General features: G+C 40.7%; 1 protein-coding gene across 2 annotated transcripts in view; it reads right to left on the bottom strand.

Annotated features, from left to right (window-relative positions):
• Positions 1-25253, bottom strand: part of RASA3 (RAS p21 protein activator 3) — a 192968-nt gene that overhangs the window by 30936 nt on the left and 136779 nt on the right. For both annotated transcript variants that reach the window (XM_063458648.1, XM_063458658.1), the window contains exons 6-11: positions 22867-22947; positions 22378-22450; positions 13249-13325; positions 12612-12716; positions 4270-4423; positions 2446-2594 (exon numbers count right to left, since the gene is read on the bottom strand). In XM_063458648.1, coding sequence (XP_063314718.1) covers positions 2446-2594; positions 4270-4423; positions 12612-12716; positions 13249-13325; positions 22378-22450; positions 22867-22947 — 639 coding nt within the window. The remainder of the gene's footprint in view (positions 1-2445; positions 2595-4269; positions 4424-12611; positions 12717-13248; positions 13326-22377; positions 22451-22866; positions 22948-25253) is intronic.

The following is a 25253-nucleotide window of genomic DNA, read 5'->3' as shown; positions in this document are numbered from 1 at the left end:
CAAGATGATCTGGCGTGCATATGCGAGCTAAATATAGCCGGTAGTGATCTATGTGACCTTAGCTCGCTTTAAATAAGAAGACAGCTGCTTAGCCAAAAGACCTAAAACTACTTAGCAGCAAGACTGCTGCTTAAAGGGACCCCTATAAATAAAAAACTAGGGAAAGGTTTAGAGACTTCTGTTTTAGATGCACCAGGTGGCATTGGCTTCCTGTGTATAGTCCTTAATCATTATTACTATGACAAAAGTCTTCATCTTTGAATACAAGCTGCTATATAAGCACTCTGCCTGCAGAAATTAGTGAATTTTGTAACACCGTAAGATTCTAACACCTTCTTCTTTACGGACTACGTGGTAGCTGGGAATCCTCAAGCAATCCTGGTCCTGATCAATGGGAGTGCAGAACATATTCCAAAGTCCATCCTCAAGAACTAGTTCTGTACTTGACAGTTGTTTCATTCATGAAAAGATGTGAATGAAACTACTACACAAGTGTACTACTACTGTGCAGTTTCTATTATCTTGCAAACAATCTTAATTCATGTTGTTTAATGAATTAAGGTAGTCACAATTGCATATGTAAGTGGAAATGAGCAGAAAGCAATGAGAGAGCCTGTAAAAAAAGCCTTTTCAACTGACCTATTTCTTGTACACTGGTGAAGCCAGGGCATACGCAAAGTGCATCAATTGACGGACACTGATGGAATCCGACAATTCGCGGTTCTCGGCACAGACTACGGCTTTAATCAGCGTGAGATATTTACATATTTGCGATTGAACCACATCCTCACATAACACAAGATTAGGGGTGTGGAGAAACATACGTTGGGCGAGTTTGGGAAACTTTATACAGGAGGGATAAGGAAAGCTAGACCATTGTCACTTTGCTACAGAAGCTTGCTGCTATAAAGCTATAAACCTACAAAGCTGCAATACATGCAGCAGTGTGAAAGTGAACTACAGTCTACGATTGAACCAAAGCACTGGCATTGTGCGGTGTGGGTGACAAAGGCAGCTACACACTGTTTGGATCACATGGAAGCCACTAACAAAATATGGCTGAGCTGGTATTCAACACCTCTGTGATTGGACCATATATATTAGGGAACTTCATTAGCCTCTATTAGCCACATCTTTTGACATTATCACAGACACAATCCTTTTTGGACACAGATCCAATATTTAACTTTATCAACCATAAGGAGAAGCCTACCCCTCCCACCAGCTGTATATCTCCTGCATAGTCTCCCCAAGGGTATAGTAGGGACAGGTCTGTTTTAATAATTCACATATTAATAGCAGCCAAAGTGAGCATAGCCGGCATGTGGAAAATTAAAAACATTCCAGGATCTAGCGCAGATTGTAGAAAGAGTATCTTGAACATGAGAGTGCAAAGCAATGTCACATAGATTGGCAGGCTCGGTTGAGAAATTCACACAGAGGTGGTCTAGACGGCAGGGTACTGGGAAGCAATAATGAACCCTAATTACGGGATACAATTGGGCCTGGGAGGGGGAGCAGTGTCTTGCCGGTCCAAACTGCAATTACCACTGCAGACTTCATGCACGCATATATTATGTTATGTTACGTTGAGTTGTTGGTTTGCTTTTAAGATGTCGATACATTTGTAATATTATTGTATACGAGGCCTCAGGGCTCACTGTAATTGAGGTGTGTCACATAAATATATACCACAGAAGATTGCAGAGAAGACGCATAAAATTGAGAAGGTGTCTACACTACATTTTTACTACTCTGATGCACTGACCTGCTTGTAAGCAAGAATGTTTAAAAAAAAAAAAGCCAGGGTGGACATGCATGATGTATGCACATACTGTATAAGAACATGTAATAATAAGGGTGACTTACAGTTGCAGTGATTTTTGCAAACCTTGCAGATAAAACAGGATACAGGTCTACAGAACAAAGGAGCTGCTTGCAACATACATTTCGGTATAACAGTGATAATTATGTCCTACTCAAAGACAACCTTGAAATTTGAATATCCTACACCAGTGATGGCTAACATTGACTCCATAAATTGTTTCCGGACTACATTTCCCATGATGCTCAGCTAGCTTTTAGACTCTAAAAGCTAGCTGAGCATCATGGGAAATGTAGTCCAGAAATAATTTATGGTGTCAAGGTTAGCCATCACTGTCCTACACCATTATTCACGAATAAATCTCCCTTTCATTGGACATTTGTTTTGTTTTTTTATACTTACACCAGGCAAAACTGGGGTATGCTTACATTATAATAATGTATTGTTACATGCCTAGCACCATCATATACATTATATTTGTATAGTACAGTGGTATGTGCTCCTTTTTGTAATTAATATGAATCTACTTTTGAGTGGAGACACACACACACACACACACACACACAAACATCTAGCAAGCCATGGAATTCCATAAAAAAAAACATTCTACAGCTACTTACTGTGTTCTGTTCACTTCAGCGTTTGCAATTGCGCTGATGAAAGGCACAATCTTGCCATAATGTAAAAAAAGTCGAACAAGAGGTATTGCTGCTTCCTGTTTTTCTCTGCAGACTTCGCCCAACACATGTGCAGCAGATGCTGAAACGGGCTGGAGAATGACAGGGGGAAAATGCAAGGATCAGGGTTTTGTAAAAAGACCAGATAAAAGTGGATCTTCACTCACAGAAGACTAATATTAAAAAAGGCTAATTTGCACCGGATTACTCTGTTAAGGAGTATGGAGATGATCAACAAAGCATGATGGGATATTCAGATCATGTGGAATGAACACTCTTTCCAATTTATATACCATCTATGTACTGGTCTAAACACAATGGTAGATGGGAATTGATCATGGAAGAGGAAGATTGTAATACACTGTAAGTGATATCAGTATAAGTAAATCACCTTTCGTTTTTACATTCCACCTTAGCAATATACAGCCCAAAAGAAAACAAAATGCATGATGGATATTCCTCTGAAACTACTAATGCATGATTACGTAACAGGAAACGCACATTATCAGAGAGAACAGTTAAAAGGGAATGATGACATTTTTGCTCTAAGAATTGGAACAGGCAGAAAGAACACTGTGCACATCAATAGTGCCATGAATATTTTTGTATTTGTTTTGTATTTTAGTTCTTTTCTACAGTCAACTAAACATTACTCCAGGACAAGTGGGAGAAAAAAGAACACCCAAGAGTAAATCCGAGGCTGTCATTACAGGCCTGTGTTCTATTGCTAGCAAAGGCGGTAGCCTAAAACGCAACATCTCTACTGCTTGAGAGGGTACTTACACAATTTCACAATTTAATGTTAAGGACTGGAGAATTTGGTATGCAACAACCTAATGCAAAGGACATCGAAGTAGATGAAGCTTCCAGCTGTGCATGGTGGGCAATAGAATAAAATGTAACTCACAGAAGAGTGTGCTACATTATACCATTATTATACTATAAATTAACATAGAAAGGACACAGAGGTTTCCTGCGCCGTGTATTAGAACACAGCATGGGAAGCCGAGAGAGGGAAGGCTTCCAACACTAAAATTATTTACCAAACACCAAATTTTAAGATATTAAACCTCAGTTCTCAAATTTTGCCAAAAATAAACGCTCAAACGGATTTCTACTAACTGCATGGCTAAATGTATTTGCTAAAAGTCAGATTTTAGCTTTGCAGCAGTATTAGCATGCAAACAAATTGGTGAGCTCAAAATATGTGTGTAGAATGCAGAGGGCAAGAGAGAAAGTCAAGACACATGACTTTTGCCTGTTTGACTCTTTATTATGGTGACTTCAAATACACCCAAACCTTTTGGGTTTATATGGTTTTTGCCATTTATATAGCGCCAACTTATTTCGCAGCACTTTACAATATTATAAAGAGGGGGAAATTTCAAAATGTTACAAGAACAATAGGTTGATGAAATAAGCTTCCAGTCTAGACACAAATCCATTCCCAAACGTATCCACTGCTCCAATTGTAATCATATTTTACTTCAAACATAATTTTTCCTCTTCCTCCTTTTTGCCATATATTATGAGTAGCTCTGAACATCTGACTTTACAGATGTACATCACACTCATTTACTATAAAAGGCCAGAGTCAAATAAATATATAAAACACCAGTTTCCTATCGGGTGCAAAGAGGAAGACCTGGGCGTATCTCCACATTATACAAAAAAAGATTGATCTTATCAGTTGTGGTAAGCATTTAAGAAACCACACTTTACAGCAAAGAAGCAACGCCCATTGTATGTACACTATGCATCGTTTACCTCAACATCGCCAGATTTTAACAAAAGGTCGCGAAGAGGGCTGTAGTACTCGCAGGAAAAGACATGATCCTCGGTGTAAACCACATTTAGCCTTAAAGAGCCAAGATCTTCTGGTTTCCCTGACTTTCCATTATCTCTGGGCTGGAGTAGGTACCTGGAAGGAAGAAAGTTTAATTTATGAAAATGCCAACTGTGTATATGGAATTTTACTATATATATATATATATATATACATACACACACACACACACACCAGGAGTCAGGCCAGCTACTTGGTTTTGCACCTCTCACTGTTCCAGGTGCCTCATCCCAGGGCCCTATTTAGCCTTGTACTGCAGAGAGCCCCATTTGGAAATTGTTTCCCCAAGTAAGTGGGTTAATCTCATAAGAGCAGACATTAGGCTGTGAGAGTAGAACCTGCTAAAGATGGGGTACACTGACGTTGTGGCAGGCTTATGCAATCTATGGTCATATACTGTAACTAGACTAAAGAAAAAGAAAAAAGGTACAAGGGTGCCAAGGGGGGGGATGAAAATATCTAAGTAAAGTCCCCTTATGGCTCGTGAACTATTTCAGCAACCCTATGTAGTCTGAAGAGATAATAAGATAAAATATAACTTAATTCAATTGGTTAAAAAATCCCCATATGTAAATCAATACTGAAAAGCTGAGGGGAACAAAAAAGGAGGCAATAATTGCTAGCCCATGTTACCCCTGTCGGGTAGTAACACCTGTAGCACAGGGATTTTAGGGGTACAAATGTAAAGAAGGTAAATAAAATCGTATAAATTTACCCAATGATAAATCCCCCAACTCCCATCACCCTGTACCACCGTGGCCACAAAATCTCCTTCCCCTCTGCAGCGAAAACAGTAGCCGAACTATCTAGGCGACTACCTAGCAAGATGTTAAAATCATGAAGCAGGGTGGCTAGAACAGGAGAAAGATAATATCACGGCTGCAGCATAGCCCCCATCAACCCCCTCCACCCTCTGCTACTAAACGTCCGGACTCGTGTTTTGCCGAATGTCCAATATTATCTATACTGTAACTAGACCCCCATTACTTTTGCCTAGATTAGGTGTTTTTAAGAAGACTAATAAAATCTGTGAGCTTTGAAGTTGCTGTTTAGTGGATGAGTGAGTGCCCTGGATCTTGTGTAATATATATATATATATATATATATATATATATATACACACACACACACACACATATATATATATATATATATATATATATATAATTATACACAAACTTGACTATTCAGATATACAATGTCACTTCCAGTTTGTGCAGCATGACAGAAAACTAGATATAAATAAAGTTATACAGACTGGTTTGAGACACTAATGAAAAGATTTTATATTTCCAAATAAACTATTTTGGCACGGAAAAACAGCGTACTGAGCGAGAGACCGTGGTAGGTTGTGAATGAAAACGTTAAGGGTAACTAAGTAAAATGGAAACTTTCCTTCACTGCCTAGGTCAGGTGTAGGCAAAGTTGTTGTTATGGACTATATCTCCCATAATGCTCATACCAATAATGATTGCAAAGCATCAAGTGATATGACCTTTGTTATGTTGCCAAGCGGATCCTGTCCAAAGTAGCTTCTAATGGTAGTGATTTTCAAAAAAAATACCTGCAGCTGTAAGAATGCTACCTGAATTAGTGATGTTGAATGGGGACTTTCCTTTTATTTTGTTTGTAAACTAGATTTCATGTTTCAAAAATGTTGTTAAAGTCATTTTAACCCCTTAAGGACCAAACCTCTGGAATAAAAGGGAATCATGACATGTCACACATGTCCGTTTTATTGCAGAAGTTTGGTCCTTAAGGGGTTAAACATTTTCCTGTAATAAGTTTATATAACTTTTGCATCTCATGGAGAACCATTAGGTTCGTTATAGGCTGTTCAGTTAGCTAATGATTTGTATTGAGCAGATTAAGGAATCCTTTTATAGGGACAAAATGCGTAGGACCTATTGCTATATGTTATATTTTATTCATTTTTATAGCCTAATAAAACTACCTGGTTACCTACTATTCTGAATCCTGCTGGTTCCTGTTGACAGTGGTGACTACGGATCCTGAAAGGGGAGGCACCCTTGAAGCGCTTTTAATTTGATATCTTGTGAGTGCAACCTTATTGAAGTGCAGACTCTTTTGACTCTACTGTATTACACTATGTTTTGTATGTTTGTTTCTAGGTCTTTTTGCAGCATCCCTATTTTTTTTTTTTTTTTGTATAAAGATCACTACCTGGGAGTGAGGGAGGCTGACTTTACTATTGATAAGTATGATATTGTCACCACACATTGTTTGGTGAAGGTTTTGAATATATTAGATAATGACATGCCTACCTCCCGAAGAGTATTCTTCACTTGACTGGATGTTATGAAGGGTTTTTTATTTACCATTGAAAGAATCCTACGATCATCCACCACTGTTGGTTTCCGTGAAGGTCCAGGCCTTTTTGTGTGGCAAAGCTCACCAGTGCATTCTTTGTTTCTCAGAACGTACCAAACTGTTGATTTGGCCACTCCTAATGTTCCTTCTCTCTCTCTGATGGATTTTGTTTTTTTGCAGCCTAAAGATGGGGTGTTCACAGTAACAGCTTTTAAATGTGAATGCCACACCTGGAATCAGCTCTAGACCTTGTACCTGCTTAATTGATGAAGAAATAGCAAAGGAATAGCCCACACCTGTCAATGAAACAGCTGTTGAGCCAATATTCTTATTACTTTTGGTGCCTTGAAAAAGAGGGGCTGAATATTAAAGAGCAGTAATTCCTAAACCCTTCCTCCAATTTGGATGTGAATGCCCTCAAATTAAAGCAGAGAGACTGCATTTTAAGCTATTCACTATTTAACTGTAACTTGAATTTATTTTGGTAAACTGTCTTAATAACAAAACTTGTGTCAGTGTCCAAATATTTCCGGACCTAACTGTAGCTATATATGCTCTATACACATCCTTGAAAATGTGTACAGCAAATTGACCACAGAACAGGAGCTCACACAGAATGGCACGGTACGATGCAACGAATTACTCTGCAAACTGTGTCAACATACATGTGGCAATAACACAGCCAGACACAATAACCAATCATACAACATTATGGGATCATATTCATGCACATCTGCAAACGTGGTGTACATGATACAGTGTACAGTGTGTGACAAAGGCAACTCAGAATAAATCTACACACAGTCAAATCCAGAACCACAAAGAAAACCAATATTGTACCCCTGTTGGTCATCACTTCACCCAGACTGGTCACTCCATCCAAAACCTCAGGATTAAAGTTCTTAAAGGGAATTTCAAAGACTCATGAACGAAAGACATTTGAGATGAAAATGATCACACATTTCAACACCAGAAATGAAGGACTTAATGTAGATTCTGGCTTTCTCACACACTACCAAAACTTTATATAAACACATGTCTTAATGTCTTATATAGTTCTTTTTCAATATTCTCGCTTCACCTTTATTGGATCAAGTTATATACATACCGTATATACTCGAGTATAAGCCGAGTTTTTCAGCCCATGTTTTGGGCTGAAAAACCCCAACTCGGCTTATACTCGAGTCAGAGTCTGTATTATGGCAATTTGCATTGCCATAATACAGACTGGGGGGAGAGGGGGGCTGGCAGAGCTGTACTTACCTGTCCTGCAGCTCCTGTCAGCTCTCTCCTCCTCTGCGCCGTCCGTTCAGCACCTCGGTCAGCTCCCAGTGTAAGTCTCGCGAGAGCCGCGGCTCTCGCGAGACTTACACTGTGAGCTGACAGAGTGAGCTGCACAGACCGCGCGGAGGAGGAGAGAGCTGACAGGAGCTGCAGGAAAGGTAAGTACAGCTCTGCCAGCCCCCCTCTCCCCCCACTGAACTGCCACTGGACCACCAGGGAAGGAGAGCCCCCCTCCCTGCCATATATCAAGCAGGGAGGGGGGACGAAAAAAAAAAATATATACAAAAAAAAATATTAATAATAATAAAAAAAAGGGGTATAAGGACCACTATGGGAGGGGGGGGGGGGTATAAGGACCACTATGGGAGGGAGGGGGGTATAAGGACCGCTATGGGAGGGAGGGGGGGTATAAGGACCACTATGGGAGGGAGGGGGGGATAAGGACCACTATGGGAGGGAGGGGGGGATAAGGACCACTATGGGAGGGAGGGGGGGGGGTATAAGGACCACTATGGGAGGGAGGGGGGGATAAGGACCACTATGGGAGGGAGGGGGGGATAAGGACCACTATGGGAGGGAGGGGGGTATAAGGACCACTATGGGAGGGAGGGGGGTATAAGGACCACTATGGGAGGGAGGGGGGGATAAGGACCACTATGGGAGGGAGGGGGGGATAAGGACCACTATGGGAGGGAGGGGGGGATAAGGACCACTATGGGAGGGAGGGGGGGTATAAGGACCACTATGGGAGGGAGGGGGGTATAAGGACCACTATGGGAGGGAGGGGGGGATAAGGACCACTATGGGAGGGAGGGGGGGATAAGGACCACTATGGGAGGGAGGGGGGTATAAGGACCACTATGGGAGGGAGGGGGGGATAAGGACCACTATGGGAGGGAGGGGGGGATAAGGACCACTATGGGAGGGAGGGGGGTATAAGGACCACTATGGGAGGGAGGGGGGGATAAGGACCACTATGGGAGGGAGGGGGGGATAAGGACCACTATGGGAGGGAGGGGGGGATAAGGACCACTATGGGAGGGAGGGGGGGGTATAAGGACCACTATGGGAGGGAGGGGGGTATAAGGACCACTATGGGAGGGAGGGGGGTATAAGGACCACTATGGGAGGGAGGGGGGTATAAGGACCACTATGGGAGGGAGGGGGGGATAAGGACCACTATGGGAGGGAGGGGGTATAAGGACCACTATGGGAGGGAGGGGGGTATAAGGACCACTATGGGAGGGAGGGGGGGATAAGGACCACTATGGGAGGGAGGGGGGGGTATAAGGACCACTATGGGAGGGAGGGGGGTATAAGGACCACTATGGGAGGGAGGGGGGGATAAGGACCACTATGGGAGGGAGGGGGGTATAAGGACCACTATGGGAGGGAGGGGGGGATAAGGACCACTATGGGAGGGAGGGGGGGATAAGGACCACTATTGGAGGGAGGGGGGTATAAGGACCACTATGGGAGGGAGGGGGGTTTAAGGACCACTATGGGAGGGGGTGGGATAAGGACCACTATGGGAGGGAGGGGGGGTATAAGGACCATTATGGGAGGGAGGGGGGGGGTATATGGACCACTATGGGAGGGATGGGGGGGGGGATAAGGAACACTATGGGAGGGAGAAGGGGGATAAGGACCACTATGCGAGGGAGGGGGTGGGATAAGGACCACTATGGGAGGGGAGGGGGAAGTAAGGACCACTAGGGGAGGGGAGGGTAAGGACCACTAGGGGAGGGGTGAGTCAGGACCACTGGGGGGGGGAGTGAAGGAACACGGGGGTGGGGAGGTAAGGACCACTGAGGGAGGAGGAGGGGAAGTCAAGACATATGGGGGGGGGAGGGGGCGGCAAATTTTTTTTTGCCTACGGCGGCAAATATCCTTGCACCGGCCCTGCACACACTGCATTCACACACTGCATTCATGCACACACACACTGCATTCATGCACACACACACCGCACTCATACACACACGCTGCACTCATACACACACACATACGCACACACTGCATTCATTATACACACACTGTAAATAAATATTCAATTAATATATTTTTTTTAGGATCTAATTTTATTTAGAAATTTACCAGTAGCTGCTGCATTTCCCACCCTAGTCTTATACTCGAGTCAATAAGTTTTCCCAGTTTTTTGGGATAAAATTAGGGGCCTCGGCTTATATTCGGGTCGGCTTATACTCGAGTATATACGGTACATATATGCAGCTATTTACTTGCATGCCCTGCTCCGCTGTTTTTTTGTGTTTTTTTTTTTTACTAACATTTTGACTCTCCTCTGTTTATTTACTTTTTCTGGCTATTCTCAGCCAACCTGCACCTTTCACTTTCAGGCACATCTGCTATTTATGACACCCCACTCACCCTCTCCCTCCCCTTCTCTAACATCAGTTGTTTTAAGTGTTAAACTCGATCAATTGATGATTATTGCTTCAGACCTGAGAAAGAGAGGAAAACTCTTGAAAGCTTGTCTTTGAAATATTATGTTAGTCCAATCAACATCTTGATAAAGGCCCTGAAGGGTCAAAACGTTGATGTAGAGGTGGTGATTTTTTGATAATATAAATTTGAAATTCCCAGAGAGTGCTCCTGTCTTCAATTTTTGGTTTATATGTCTGCTTGGATGCACCCGGGTATAAGTCTGTGGATTATTACTATTGGAGGTCGAGTGCCAGAGGTTGGATCTTATATATATATATATATATATATATATATATATAAAAAATATACACCCCACTGACCATGCATACTTGGCCAAAGCTCGAGCTCTCTCCGGAGCTGGACTTAGGAGGGAAGAGATATGCGTTCAGTATGATTTAGCTAAAACATAGCGTTCAATTTACCATAATGAGCATTTGTTTGTTAACGTTTTGAGTTATCCTGTACCACAGAAAAATATATGTTAAAAATCAAAAACAAAACACATTTTCAAGGATGTGTTTAGAACATACAGAGTAGTCCCAAAATCTGGCATCTCTGGATGTGCAGAAAATCAAGTCAAACCAGGCGAATAGGAATGTTTGCATCCCATAAAGCACTGCACTATATACCCGCCTAGGAAATCTTTCTGCTGTACTGAATGCACAAGCTGAGACACGTGGGAAGCAGAGATGTGAATGATGAACGGAAAGGTATTGTGTAAAGTAAGCATGCCCAGGAGGTGAGGAACAGAATATCGCTATACCAAGTGCAACGTTTTATTCCTTTATATATTGATCATCACCTGGGTGAACAATGTGCTACTGCCATTTGGACAGATTCAAACATGACTACACAAGTCAGAAGAGCATAACATTACAAGCTATTTCCATTCGATCCACTTTAAAATGTTATCATTAAGGGTTTTCTATGGCTGTACTTACATGGTCACACACATTTTTTTTCTGTGTTTTATCTAATTTAATGTGAGCGTTCCAGAAGTGGTGGGCAGGGAACACTCTTTATTTAATACAGTATTAGTAATGAGAGATAGTTCGGTCTGAAACGTATTATTATTATTATTATTTTTACTTGAATATCTAGCTACAAGGTGGCTTTTGTTTTTATTTTAAAACATTTGGCTCTCTCCGTTTGAAACAGAAGTAACAGAATAAACAGAATTTTAGAATCTATGACATAGCTGTTTGATACTCATGGAAAATGAAGCCCCATCATATTTTTTTCAGTCTAGAGTTATGCACTAATTTGAAAAAGATCTGTATTACCCTTGAAACACCAGTTACAATTTCCACCCTAATCTAAAGCACTGCTAACTCTAGTTGAGTCCATTATGGTATTTTCTTCCACAAATGTTCTGTATTGGCCCAAATTTTGCAAGTTAGTTGTCAGGGAACAAACAAATCCTTTTACAAGTTAGCATGGATGAAAATTTAAAAAAAATCAGTTGATGGCCTATGGTTAAACGTTACTTAATGTGGAACCATCACTTCTGTGGAAATGAATGTTCCCCTCACTGAAATAAATGGCAGTCACCAAGCATTACCAAACTTTGTAGTAATTAATTTTTTTTACATTGCATTTTTGCTGCATAATTATTATAGCTAGTATCGATTCCATCAGCAACATCTTCAAATTATTCTCTAAGCACCAGATTAGCCATGTGCCTTATTTGTACCTAAACTTAGAACCATCTGACAAATTAAGGACCCCAGTACTGATAGATAACAGGATCAAGCTCAACAACTCAAGCACATAAGTAGCCCCCTGATAACAAGTAAACAACTGTTCTGTGACATGGGAGGTACTTTACGAAAACAAACATGAGAACAATACTTCCAGACGATTTTAATAATTGCATCAAACATTCACACATATATACAATAAACTAGGTGATTCTGATGCATGTTTTCAAACGGTAAGTAATTAGCAATGCTGAACCTGTTCCAGTAACACTTACTAGTTTCCAAGAGCGTTTGGCAGGGTATGCTGGCATTTGTAAGGAAACATGATTGGCAAAGAGTCTTTAGTTTCAAACTATGTCAAGAATCCCAGTAAATGACATGATGCTAGTAAAGAAAACAGTCTTAGCACTAAAGTCAATGCCACTGGTCACGCACTTTAGTAAATATTCCATCAATCTAGCACAAATATGATAATCAAATGAAGGTCTGTGTAGCCAACCTACCATGCTTCATAACAGCTGGACTGACGAAGTACTTTTAGTGGAATCTTAAGTTCTCCAAGAAACTCATCCCCAAATTTGAGATTACTGGCATTCCACAGGTCAACCCTGAAACAAGGACACAGACAAAGATTACTGGCAATCCCTAAAAATATTTTTGAATGAAACATGATCGTTTGTTGGATCCTTAAAAAAGGATTTTTAGATAAAAGAAGTTCCTGAATGTGGGTAGTCTCTTTTGATTCAGATTTTTATATGCTCAGGTTTCTAAAAATAAAGATATTGAAAGCCATCATGTAGCCATCTTTTTCGATCATCCTGTCACAGCATTCTGTTTTGCTGTCACATGCTATAAAGGCAAGATGGCTGCCTACAGTTACCTTGACTGCATCCATTTTGTGGGGTTTGAATAATGGTGGCTAAGCAAGAAGTGAATTAGAACTACAAAATTAAATAAGAAGACTTTATGAATGGTACTAGATGAGAGTTAAGTGTATAAAAGGTTACAAGCTTATAATAAAGTAACATATTTATGTGTCCACAAGCCTGGAATGAAAGCTTTACAAGTAGTAAACAATTTAGGACATCATAAAATCAATTAGTACTAAATAACACAGAAAATGAAAAAAAAAAATCTTACCTAACCTCCATTTTGTCCACATCATCTTCCTCTATTTCAAAATGGGATTTCTTGTTGTAACTACTAGGCTTGGTCACCTGTGTCGAATAGAACAACGTAAGCATCTACTCTTTTAGGAAGTTACATGCGTAATCACAGTCCAAGCAAGCAAATCTATGGTTATTTTACATTTTTTGACACTACCTTGAGTTCTGAAATAAAATGAAACAACCAAGAAAAGTAATACGTTTTCAATTTAAAATGATCTGCAAATGGAGTTCATAAAAATGCAAGTAAGATAACAGAGATGCACAAATAATCATGTACTAAGGCAGTAGATGATGAAATTATGAATGTTCAGTTATTTTTTTTTGTTATATCAGACAAATTTTTTTTAAAAAATAAAAAATCAGTAGTTGAAGTTGCAACAACGCGAAAATTCCTTATTCCTTCACCCAAGTAAATGCTATTACAATGTTTACTAAGGTGAAACATTTCAGCAAAGATGAGTAAAAAGCTTACCGTACTTACTTACCACCGCTGTATTACAGCTTTTCTGTGGTATCACTGCCCCATAATGCCTCGGGCACGCACACTAGTACATCTCACAGACATTTCATATGCATGCAAGCATGCTCAGAATTCTCTTTCACAGTGCTCTAAGGATGCATTGTGCACATGGAGTTTACTAATTTACATACATTGCCTGGCTTTTCCTGGCAAAGTATACGCACTAAAATATGAAGAAACTTTTAATACAACCAATACCTAAATTTTACCTGGTTGTGTTAAAAGGGACGATGCGATGAATCTGTTTGAATTTAAATGCATATTGTGGAAAAACAATAAAGCACAAATGTCAGCGCTTTGTGTATTAAAAAAATGATAAACAGACGAATATTATAAAACTGTGCCTGCCTGGAACCTTTAATGCAAATGTTGAATGAAAGGTTGGTATCTAATAAACATATGCTTAGATCTACTGGCTGATTTACTCTGTATATGATTTAGAAGTGCCTACCGTTTTTTTGTTTTCTTGAAATATTTCTTTGTATTCTTGTTTTCTACCCCTGGCACAAGTGACTGTGCATATTTTATATCTGTTGTCAGTGCAAACAGAGCGCCGGCAAGGGGAAGCTTACTTTCCCCTCCCTCCGTGCGGTTCCTCCGCCTCACTGCATTAAGTTAATAGTAAGTTTGTCTTTTTTTTTTATTCTTTTTTTTTTGCTCAATCTGCATGCATGCAATAAATACTTTAAGCAATTGATGACAAATTGTAAGTAGAGTACAAGTCAGAGTTATAATACATCACAGTCAAAAGACATGCAGAATGAGGATTTTATATTTTGTGAACAATTGAGAACTAAAATATTATCGAACTAGAAGGTCTTCCAGGGCTGGAGTAAGGAACATCCGATACAATCAAGAGGGGGTTAATGCCCTTAGGAAGATACAACCCCTTTGTTACAGAAGTACAGCACTAACGCACAGACATGTTGTGGCATAAGGAGGTTGGAGGGGGGTTATTACAAGCTATGGTAAAGGACCAGGCGCTTTGTAGGGTGCTAGTAAAGCCGTATACCAATGAAGGTATCCAGTCAGCTAAACCCTTGAGCTGTATACATATTATGCTAGCATCTCTGCAGTAACACTTTAGCATTGGGCAAAAAAAAAAAAAGAAGGTCTCCGATATCTCTGCCATCATGGGGGTAATTCTCGTTCCTGGGCTAACATACGGTCTCAAAGGCAACGTAACCAATCTGCAAAATTTCAATGTGATAAAACTGAAAAATGTAACATGCTATATTTGACCCTGTAACTTCCCAAAACACCATACAACCTGTACATAGGGGGTACTGTTTTACCCGTGAGACATCGCTGAATACAAATATGTGTATTTTATTGCAGTAAAAGCAAACAGTATGATATTCACAGTTAAAATGTCATGCAGAACTAAAACAAATTACATTTCTTAATTTCTCACATTTTTGTTTTTTTTAATTTTATTCATATTAAATTAGGTTTCATAGCTAAATATTTAATGTTAAATGAAAGCGCTATTTCTCCTGAATAACATAATATATAATAAGTGTGGGTGCACTTGATATGAAAGAGGTGAATTACGGTAGAATAGACATAGTCAAATTCCAAGTTTTGTTTACGCTTTGTTTTGATCAAAACGTGTACATTTGGCTCAGTTCTTAAGGGGTTAATACCTGTCAGTTAAAGGTTTTTTTTTTTTTTTATTATCTCTTCACATTCAAACTGCATGGTACTTAATTATGTCTAATCACTGTCAAATTTTTAGCATTTCCATGGTATAGAACCAGCACAACGCTTAAATCTGTCGAAGCGCTGTGTAATGTAAATATATCACATCCTCTGAACGAACACACTGGTGTATAAATATGCCAACCCACCATTGTATATAAATCTAATAATTATTTCTAAGTCTATCAAACAACCATGGTATATAAATGTACTGGTTAGTTATAAAAAAACAGAATTAAAATAAAATAACAGTGTATGAAACTATTGTTTCTTTACAAGTCTAACAGCATGTTATATTAATGTATTGATTATTTAAATCACTTGCACACAGGTGTTTTTGTGCACGTGCATGAAAAATTAGACAAAAGGCCACGTATCACTGTAAGTTCAGCTTCCTTGCTGAAGTGTATGCAGTGCAGTAAAAATTCTTGAGAGATCAAAAAGTGAGTTATATTTGTACATTGTGTGCACGAAAGATGAATAAGAGTCAGCTGATGCCTGCACTAGCTGAGAATGGGCCATCTCCCTTTCCAGCACAGCACTGCTCTGAGCAATGTCAGCTGTTACAGCATAATTAGAGGAGAAGATGATGCTCTTTTTCCATGATCAAAGTATGTTAAGTTTTGAGGGTTTTTTGCGCTTTTTAAAGGAAGCAGTAAACAAGAGCAATAAGTACCACACCCTAAGACAAAACAAAAAGCAGCAAAAAACTGAAACTTCAGAAAACCACTGGAACTTATGAACCCAAGTATTGAGCTTGGGTGGGGCAGGTGTTGACCAAAAAAAAAAAAAAAAAAAAAAGAATGAAAAGCGAAAAGGAACGGTTTTACAAGACCATTACAGCACAGAATAGCTTGCATTTTACTCATTGCTGCAATTCAGATATTTTAAATACTTCAATGGATATTACTCAGTTTGCCATAGAGTTGCATTTCTTAGCTTTAATGACTTATTTATGGGACTGTTGAACCCACCAGGGAATTAATACGGTAATCTCATGTACAAGGCTCATGTAAAAAAAGATAAATTATAGTTTTATGCTCTATCAGATTTAACTATATTCCATCGCCTTTAGATGCCATATGAGAGCCTTGGAATGACACTTTGTATGTGCCATGTTTTGGCAAATGCAACAAATCTTTGTTTTTCCTTACTTCATATGTATTAAATCCAGGTCACTACAAATAGAGCTTCTTAAACACAACTAGAGTCCCAGGCCAAAGCACAGAGATTAACCCCTTAAGGACTGAGCCAAATGTACACGTTGTGAACAGAACAAAACGTAAACAAAACCTTGAATTTGCGCTATATGCAGGGGAGGGCTGGCAGCCTCAGGCCTGGGGGGCAAATCCAGTCAAGTGGCCCATTGCACCCCTGAATTAGCTCACCATCCATGGCCACCTTTTCCTGGTTTTATAACGGATATTGATATTATGCTAATTAGTAGCTCTTTGTCATACCCACTCCTTTGCGGTTTCGACTTTCAATGTTGTTAGAGCGCAGGCTGGGAATCTCTGAGCCTGTGCCCTGACTCACTAACTGAGCACCGGAACCACAAGGGATATGATCTGACTGCACCTACTGCTGGTGTGCACCAATGGACCACCAGGGAATCGTTTAAATTAAATATGCTGGTGTCCAAAACTTGTGAGCTGTGTTGGCCGCCGGGCGCCTCTGTTGTTATTGCGCCCTACATGACCCCACAGCTTGCATACCTCAAAGGCTGGCCCTGCTGACAGACACACTGGCCCTCACTCTCAATAACATACACACACAAACCCTGACAAACACTCACTGACAGGCAGACACATACACACACACACACACTGACAGGCAGACACACACACACACACACATTCACTGACAGACACTTACTTGACAGACACACTTGCTGACACACACACACACTGACAGACACCAGTGCCATCTTAACAACATTCTGGGTCCCCGGGCAAAGCAGTGCACTGGGGCCCTGCCTACACAACTTACAGGAATAAAAATTTAAATTATAGATACAACGAAGATTATATTTAGAAGTACCTCCAACAAATGCAATGCATACATTCAATACATACACACAGACTGCCGAATGCAGTCACACACCGACTGCTGAATGCATACACACGACGACTGATGAATACACGCATACAGACTGACGAATAGACACACACACACACACAGACTGCTGAGTACACATAGAGAGTGCTGAATACATACACAGTCCGCTGAATACAAACATACACAAACATACACAAACATACACACAGACGGCTGAATACATACACAGACGGCTGAATACACACACACAACAGTGAGGGGTGCAGTGTATGTGTTTGTGTGTATGGGTGCGGTGTGTGTGGGGTGCTGTGTGTGTGTGGAATGCTATGTGAGTGTGGGGTTCTCTGTGTGTGTGTGGAGTGCTATGTGAGTGGGGTGCTGTGTGTGTGTGGAGTGCTATGTGAGTGGGGTGCTGCGTGTGAGTGGAGTGCTATATGTGTGTTGGGTGCTGTGTGTGTGTTTGAGGGGTGCAGGTAGCAAATATTTTTTGTTTTTTAATACTACTATACGTTAAATAAAATCTATATGTCCCCCCCACCCTTCTTCTTACCTTTGGTGAAAGAGGCTGGGACACAGCCAGCCCTGGTGGTCCAGTTGTGAATTCTGTACAGCCTGCAGCTTGTCTGGCTGCAGGCTATCTCCTGTCCTACTGCGCGCAGAATGCTGTGTGGAGCATTGCAATGGTAATGCGCTGCAACGCTCCACACAGCCTGCTTGCGGGAGGAACGATCTGCCTTACAGGTCGGCCTCTCCTGCAGCCCTGGGTCCTAGGCAGCTTCCTCTCTCCCCGATTGAATTGAGATCTCCCTCATCGGCACAAGGCCAGAAAACAAGGCCACCTCTCCGTTGGCTGGCAGGGGAGATCAAAGGATCTCCCCTGTCGGCCGGGCATGCTGGGCAGCGTGGAAAGACGTCCCTGACAGACACACACAAACACTTCCAGACACACACACACTTCCAGACACACACACACTTCCACACACACACACTTCCACACACACACACACACACACACACTTCCAGACACACACACTTCCACACACACACACACTTCCACACACACACACACACACACACTTCCAGACACACACACTTCCAGACACACACACTTCCAGACACACACACACACTTACACACACACACACACACTTACACACACTTACACACACACACACACACTTCCAGACACACACACACGCACACACACTTCCAGACACACACACACACACACACACACACTTCCAGACACACACACACACACACACACACACACACACACACTTCCAGACACACACACACACACACTTCCAGACACACACACACACACACTTCCAGACACACACACACACACACACACGCACACTTCCAGACACACACACACACACACACACACTTCCAGACACACACACACTTCCAGACACACACACACTTCCAGACACACACACACTTCCAGACACACACACACACACACACACACTCTTACACTTCCTGACACACACACACACACACACACTTACAGACACACACACACACTTCCAGACACACACACACACACACTTACAGACACACACACACACACACTTACTTTCAGACACACACACACAAATTTATTTTATTTCTTGTTGCTCCTACCTTTAGGAGTGCTCTGGGTCCTTTCCCCGGGGTCCAGTGACTTCCTCCGTGATATTCCTGCTCCTCTCTGCTCCCTCGCGCAGTTTAGTGATGCGGGGCCGGAATGACGTCATATTCCGGCTCCCGACATCAACAGAGAGGGCGCGCGAGGGAGCAGGAAGATCATCAGCAGAGCTCCCTCGCTGCTGCATGCCTCCTTCCTCACCCGGCCGGTATATTGCTGCAGAGTAGGCACCTGCCATCTGGGACAAGCAGGTGCCTACTCTGCCTTGCTACTGGGGCACCATAAGTGGCCAGCTGGCCACCTGCTGGGCTCCTTGTGACAGGCTATCAGCCTACTCCGCGCGGCACCCCCTCCTCCTGACGCCCAGGACCGGCCCTGCAGTGGCCATTTTTCTAATTACTTAGGGCGGCCTGGGGGGCAATTGCCTCCCTGCCCCCCGGCCCAGCCCGCCCCTGGCTATATGTCTGTCCAACCGTAATATCCCTCTCTCATATTAAATGCACCTCCCCTTATTATATATCATTTTATTCAGGGGAAACAGGGCTTTCATTTAATATCAAATATTAAGCTATGAAATATAAATTAATATGAAAAAAATGGGAGAAAATAAGACATTGTTATTTTTTTTAGTTCTACATGACATTTTAACTGTCAATGTCATAATACTGTTTGCTTTTAGTGCAATAAAATACACATATTTGTATTCAGCAAAGTCTCACGTGTAAAACAGTACCCCCTATGTACAGGTTTTATGGTGTTTTGGAAGTTACAGGGTCAAATATAGCACGTTACATTTTAAAATGAAATTTGCAAGATTGGTTACGTTGCCTTTGAGACTGTATAGTAGCCCAGGAATTAAATTTACACCCATAATGGCATACCATTTGCAATAGTAGACAACCCAAGGTATTGCAAATGGGGTATGTCTAGTCTTTTTAGTAGCCATTTGGTCACAAACACTGGCCAAAGTTAGCGTTAGTATTTGTTTGTGTGTGAAAAATGCAAAAAACGCCAATTTTGGACAGTGTTTGTGACTAAGTGGCTACTAAAAAAGACTGGACATACTCCATTTGCAATACCTTGGGTTGTATACTATTGAAAATGGTATGCCATCATAGGGGTAATTTTCATTCTTGGGCTACCATAGGGTCACAAAGGCAACGTAAGCAATCTGGCGAATTTTAATGTGAAAAAAATGAAACACAAGCCTTATATTTGACGCTGTTACTTTTGAAAACACCATAAAACCTGTACATGAGGGGTACTGTTGTACTCGGGAGACTTCGCTGAACACAAATATTTGTGTTTCAAAACAGTAAAAAGTATCACAGCAATAATATCGTCCGTGTAGGGGCTGTTTGTGCGTAAAATGCAAAAAACGTCACTTTTACTGGCGATATTGTTGTAATACATTTTACTGTTTTGAAACACTAATATTTGTGTTCAGCGAAGTCTCCCGAGTAAAACAGTACCCCCCATGTACAGGTTTTATGGTGTCTTGGAAAGTTATAGGGTTAAATATAGTGCTAGCAAATTAAATTCCCTATACTTTCGCATTGGGTTGTCAGGCAGGTCCCACTAATTGTAATTAATTAAGATACCCAATTATGTAAAAATATTACATAAATCTATGTGTAGAATTATTATATGTATATATATACGTATATATTTATGTAGATATATATATTTCGTTCTACGTGTATTTTGATATATATATATATATATATATATATATATTAATATCACAATACAGTTAGAACAAAATAACACATCTATATATTTTTAATTATTTTTTTAATTTTATTTTTTAACGTATTTACGTTATATATATATATATATATATATATAACACAATAATTATATATATATTTAATCATAGTGAGAAGCGCGGAAGCGCCTCTAGCGGCTGTCAATGAGACAGCCACTAAAGGCTGGATTAACCTATTATAAAAGGGTTAATCCTAGCTGGACCTTGCACCCAGACCACTTCATTAAGCTGAAGTGGTCTGGGTGCCTATAGTGGTCCTTTAAGTAAAACAGATAAGTGATTCAGCTGTGTGAATGAAAGTGCAGTCAATGAAAACCAAGAAGGGCAATAAAAGGGACTCTCCAGTGCCAAGAAAACAAACCCGTTTTCCTGGCACTGCAGGATCCTGCAGTGCCCCCCACCCTCACACCCCATGTCGCTGAAGGGGTTACATCCCCGTCAGCTACTTACCTGAATCCAGGGCCGATGTCCCTCGGCGCTGGGTCAGGCTCCACCCACGTTCCAACGCCACCGACGGGGGAGAACTAATGCGCATGCATTAACTGACCAGAGGTCAGTTTGGATTCCGGAAGCCCTCTAGTGGCTGTCTGATAGACAGCCACGGAGGGCAGACTTAGAGCTGCAATGTAAACGTTGCTGTTCTCTGAAACTGCAGTGTCTTACAGTTCAGCAGTAAGTGCAATTAGCTGAAGAGGTCTGGGTGCCTGGATTGTCCCTTTAATGAATCAATGGGGTCAGATGGGTAGTCATAGTTAAAAGTGGAGAAGGCTGATGTAACGAGGGTTTACATCCACAAATGGAATTGTACATAATGTATTCTTATTATACATATTAAGTGTTTAAAATTTGTAACTATTTGAATTGTAAATAGATTAGTTTCTATGCAATTATGTAAATCAGGTATACTTGAATAGAGAAGAAATCCCAGGGTATTTGATCTTGGCAGACTGCTTTATAAACAATTAAAATGTTCAAGACGCCCCCATAGATATGTCAGGGTGAAAATTCTTGGAATATCATTAGCAAAATTATACATCTTACCCGTGAGACACTTGGGGCTAAACTACGTCCACTCAATTTATATATATCAGCATTTTTTCCCCCAAATAGGATGCGATTTTAAACAACAAATCCACTGAAATAGTCTTTCTAAAGAATCATGCTCGCAAACACTATTTGTTAATATTGCAGATCACGTGTGTCACTAAGTAAAAAGCCAGTGTAGCAAATGCTACATATTGATTTATGTTAGACGGCGTTGCCGAGTTCCCAATTTATAGCCCTCATGTTACTGGGCAGCCTTCACTGGTACATCCTAGTCTAACAGTGACTATACACATCTGATCTGTGTAGTTAAAAAGTTTGGAAATGATGCCAATTATAATATTATGCTTTATCTTCCTAGCACAATACCAACCTCGAAATAAAACACTTCATCAAATTGTGGGTTATTCGTCTTCTTCTTTACTTTAGTTTTCTTGGCTTCAGATCTGTCAGAGGTGCAGTTTGAAAATATAAATTAATTGGAATCAAAAGGATACTCACATTACATTGCTTTCTATTTTAAATACATTATTCCATGGAGACATTGCAAGTACGCTATTGGAAATGCTACAAGGTGCTATCGGACATTTGGAGATGTTTATTTGCTGCTGGGTATTAAATGGCCCAGTCATGGAGGTGAAGTATTTTTGTGGGCCTATTAAACCACATATAATGATAAATAGGAAGATGAATACGTATGCAGATGCAGCAGAGTTCTGTAGCATTAATTGTATAAAAATACCCCAAAGTGTGTCTTTCATAGCACTATAATTAAAGAATCATTATAATATAGTTATAGCGTAACAATTAGAATTATTCCAAAACAAAAGTAAAATTATGCTGTTGATAGCTGCATACGTACCGTGATGGTCCAATTAAAGTGACAGTAGCATATGGATCACACTGGCCATTGACGATGGGGAGCCCCTGGCATTCCAACACTCTGAAAATATAATCATGTCCAAACATTACTAATAACAGTGACAGACTTCTGCTAAATGAGAAATTAAAACTTAATTTTATGCTAGTTACTAGTTATTAAATTATTTCAACATAAATCTAGCAGGAGTGGATATCGTTTGGGTCTCAGCCTCTAAAAAAAATAAAAATAAAACGTTCCATAAAAAAATGTGCATGTATATTTTTATTCAACATGCTTTTAAAATAGATTTGTTGTAACAGCTTGGATTACTGACCATAAACTAACCTTTATATACACCGTATTTTGTGTTTTATAATCTTGGCGTTTTAACACTTGAAAACATTTGCGCTAGGACGCCACAGGAGCAGAATGTCTCCCAAGATGAAACATACAAAATTCACTCTTAAAAGTGACACTATAGGCACCCAGACCAATTCATCTCACTGAAGTGGTCTGGGTGCACTGTCCTTGTCATTTTAGCCCTGCAGCTGCAAACACTGCACTGTCAGAGAAACTGCAATGTTTACATCGGAAGGTTAAGCCTGCCTCTACTGGCTGTCTACCAGACAACCACCAGAGGCGCTTCCTGGCCTTTTATGGAGTTTGATTGGACGTCCTCACACTCTGCATGAGGACGTCCATAGTTATATAGTTAGTTAGTACCATAGTTACATAGGCTGAAAAGAGACATGTGTCCATCAAGTTTAGCCTTCCTCACATTTATTTTTTTCTGTTGATCCAAAAGCGTCCAGCGTCTTCTAAATCCTCACAGGAAAGCATAGATTCAATGCTTACCTATGGGAAAGTCCTAATGCACGAGCTTGCTGTGCATGAGCGATAGGATCCTCTATCAGTTGACCCTGGAGGAAGCGGAGCCCAACCCAATGACTAGGGACCTAGGCGCTGGAATCAAGTAAGTGTAAAAATGTTTTTAAACCCTTTACTTGCAGCTGAGCGGAGGTGTAAGGAGGGTGCAGAAGAACACTATAGTGTTAAGAATACAGTTTTGAATTACTATAGTGTTCCTTTAACACAGGAAAATAAAGTGCGGTTTAGCACTTAAGTCTATACTTTTTATTAGTAATCTGTCTTTCTGAATAAAAATAAAAAAAAAAAGGAGTGGAGCCGGTCAATCCTAAATAATAATACATTTGATTTAAAACAACAACAAAAAATAACAACAAAACAAATAAACTAAACCCTCAGACTCTTTATTAACACCTTTAGATAAAGATAAGAAAATTCAAACGATACAAAGCATATATAACTTAAGGGAATTTTTCTTCAGGAAAAAAACAAGATTGAATTTTTAATATGAACAAATATATGTAGAATAATTCTACACTAATTACACAAGTACTGAATTACAGTACAGCTAATCCACCCAGTGTTTTGAGTCTCACTTCAGAGAAAATGCAGGGTTTACATTACAGTCTAGTGATAACTTCACTGGCCACTCCTTAGATGGCTGCTAGAGGTGCTTCCTGGGGTAGTGCTGCACAGTGAGCAGCACGGCCATTCAGTGTCTTCACCCTCTGCATGCAGACACTGAACTTTCCTTATAGAGCTTCATTGATTCAATTCATCTCTATGAGGAGATGCTGATTGGCCAGGGCTGTGTTTGAATTGTGCTGGCTTTGCCCCTGATCTGCCTCTTTGTCAGTGTCAGCCAATCCTATGGGGAAGCATTGTAATTGGATCAGGCAAACACTTCTGCTGCTGTTAGCAGGCAGGTCTTAAGGAAACGGGGACAAATCAAGCAGCTTCAGGCTTGAATACAAGTAAGATTTTACTATATTTAGGGAGGCATGAGGGGGATAGGAGGGCTAGATGGTGGTTTTTAACCCTATAAGGTCAGGAATACAGGTTTGTGTTCCTGACCCTATAGTGTTCCTTTAACACAGTGAAGGAGTTTAAGCATGTGTAGGATAGGCATACGACCAGGGACTAATGAAAGTATTTGTAAAATTGGGCAGACTAGATGGGCCAAATGGTTCTGATCTGCGGTCCCATTCTACGTGTCTATGTATGAGTCTGTATGTGCAGTGATTCAGCTTTAAATGCAGCAAATGCAGATATAATAGCACTTGTGTGCCGGCTGCAAGTTACAACGCCGGCACATGTGACTTAGGCCATCTGGAACTTCCTTCATGCACAACCAGCCATCTCTCTGCATTGCATTGTTTTTGTTTAATTTTTTTTAATTCCCTCCCTCCCCATGCCAGCTCAGATCGCCCGCATGCACTCTGAGTCTGTGAATTTGTCCAATTAAATGCTCAAGGAAGTTGTGACGTCAGAAGAGGAATGGAAACCTGTGTGGGTAGCTT

The sequence above is a fragment of the Pelobates fuscus genome, chromosome 1 (genome assembly GCF_036172605.1).
Source record: "Pelobates fuscus isolate aPelFus1 chromosome 1, aPelFus1.pri, whole genome shotgun sequence".
Classification (NCBI taxonomy): domain Eukaryota; kingdom Metazoa; phylum Chordata; class Amphibia; order Anura; family Pelobatidae; genus Pelobates; species Pelobates fuscus.
This window is presented reverse-complemented; position numbering and strand designations above follow the sequence as displayed.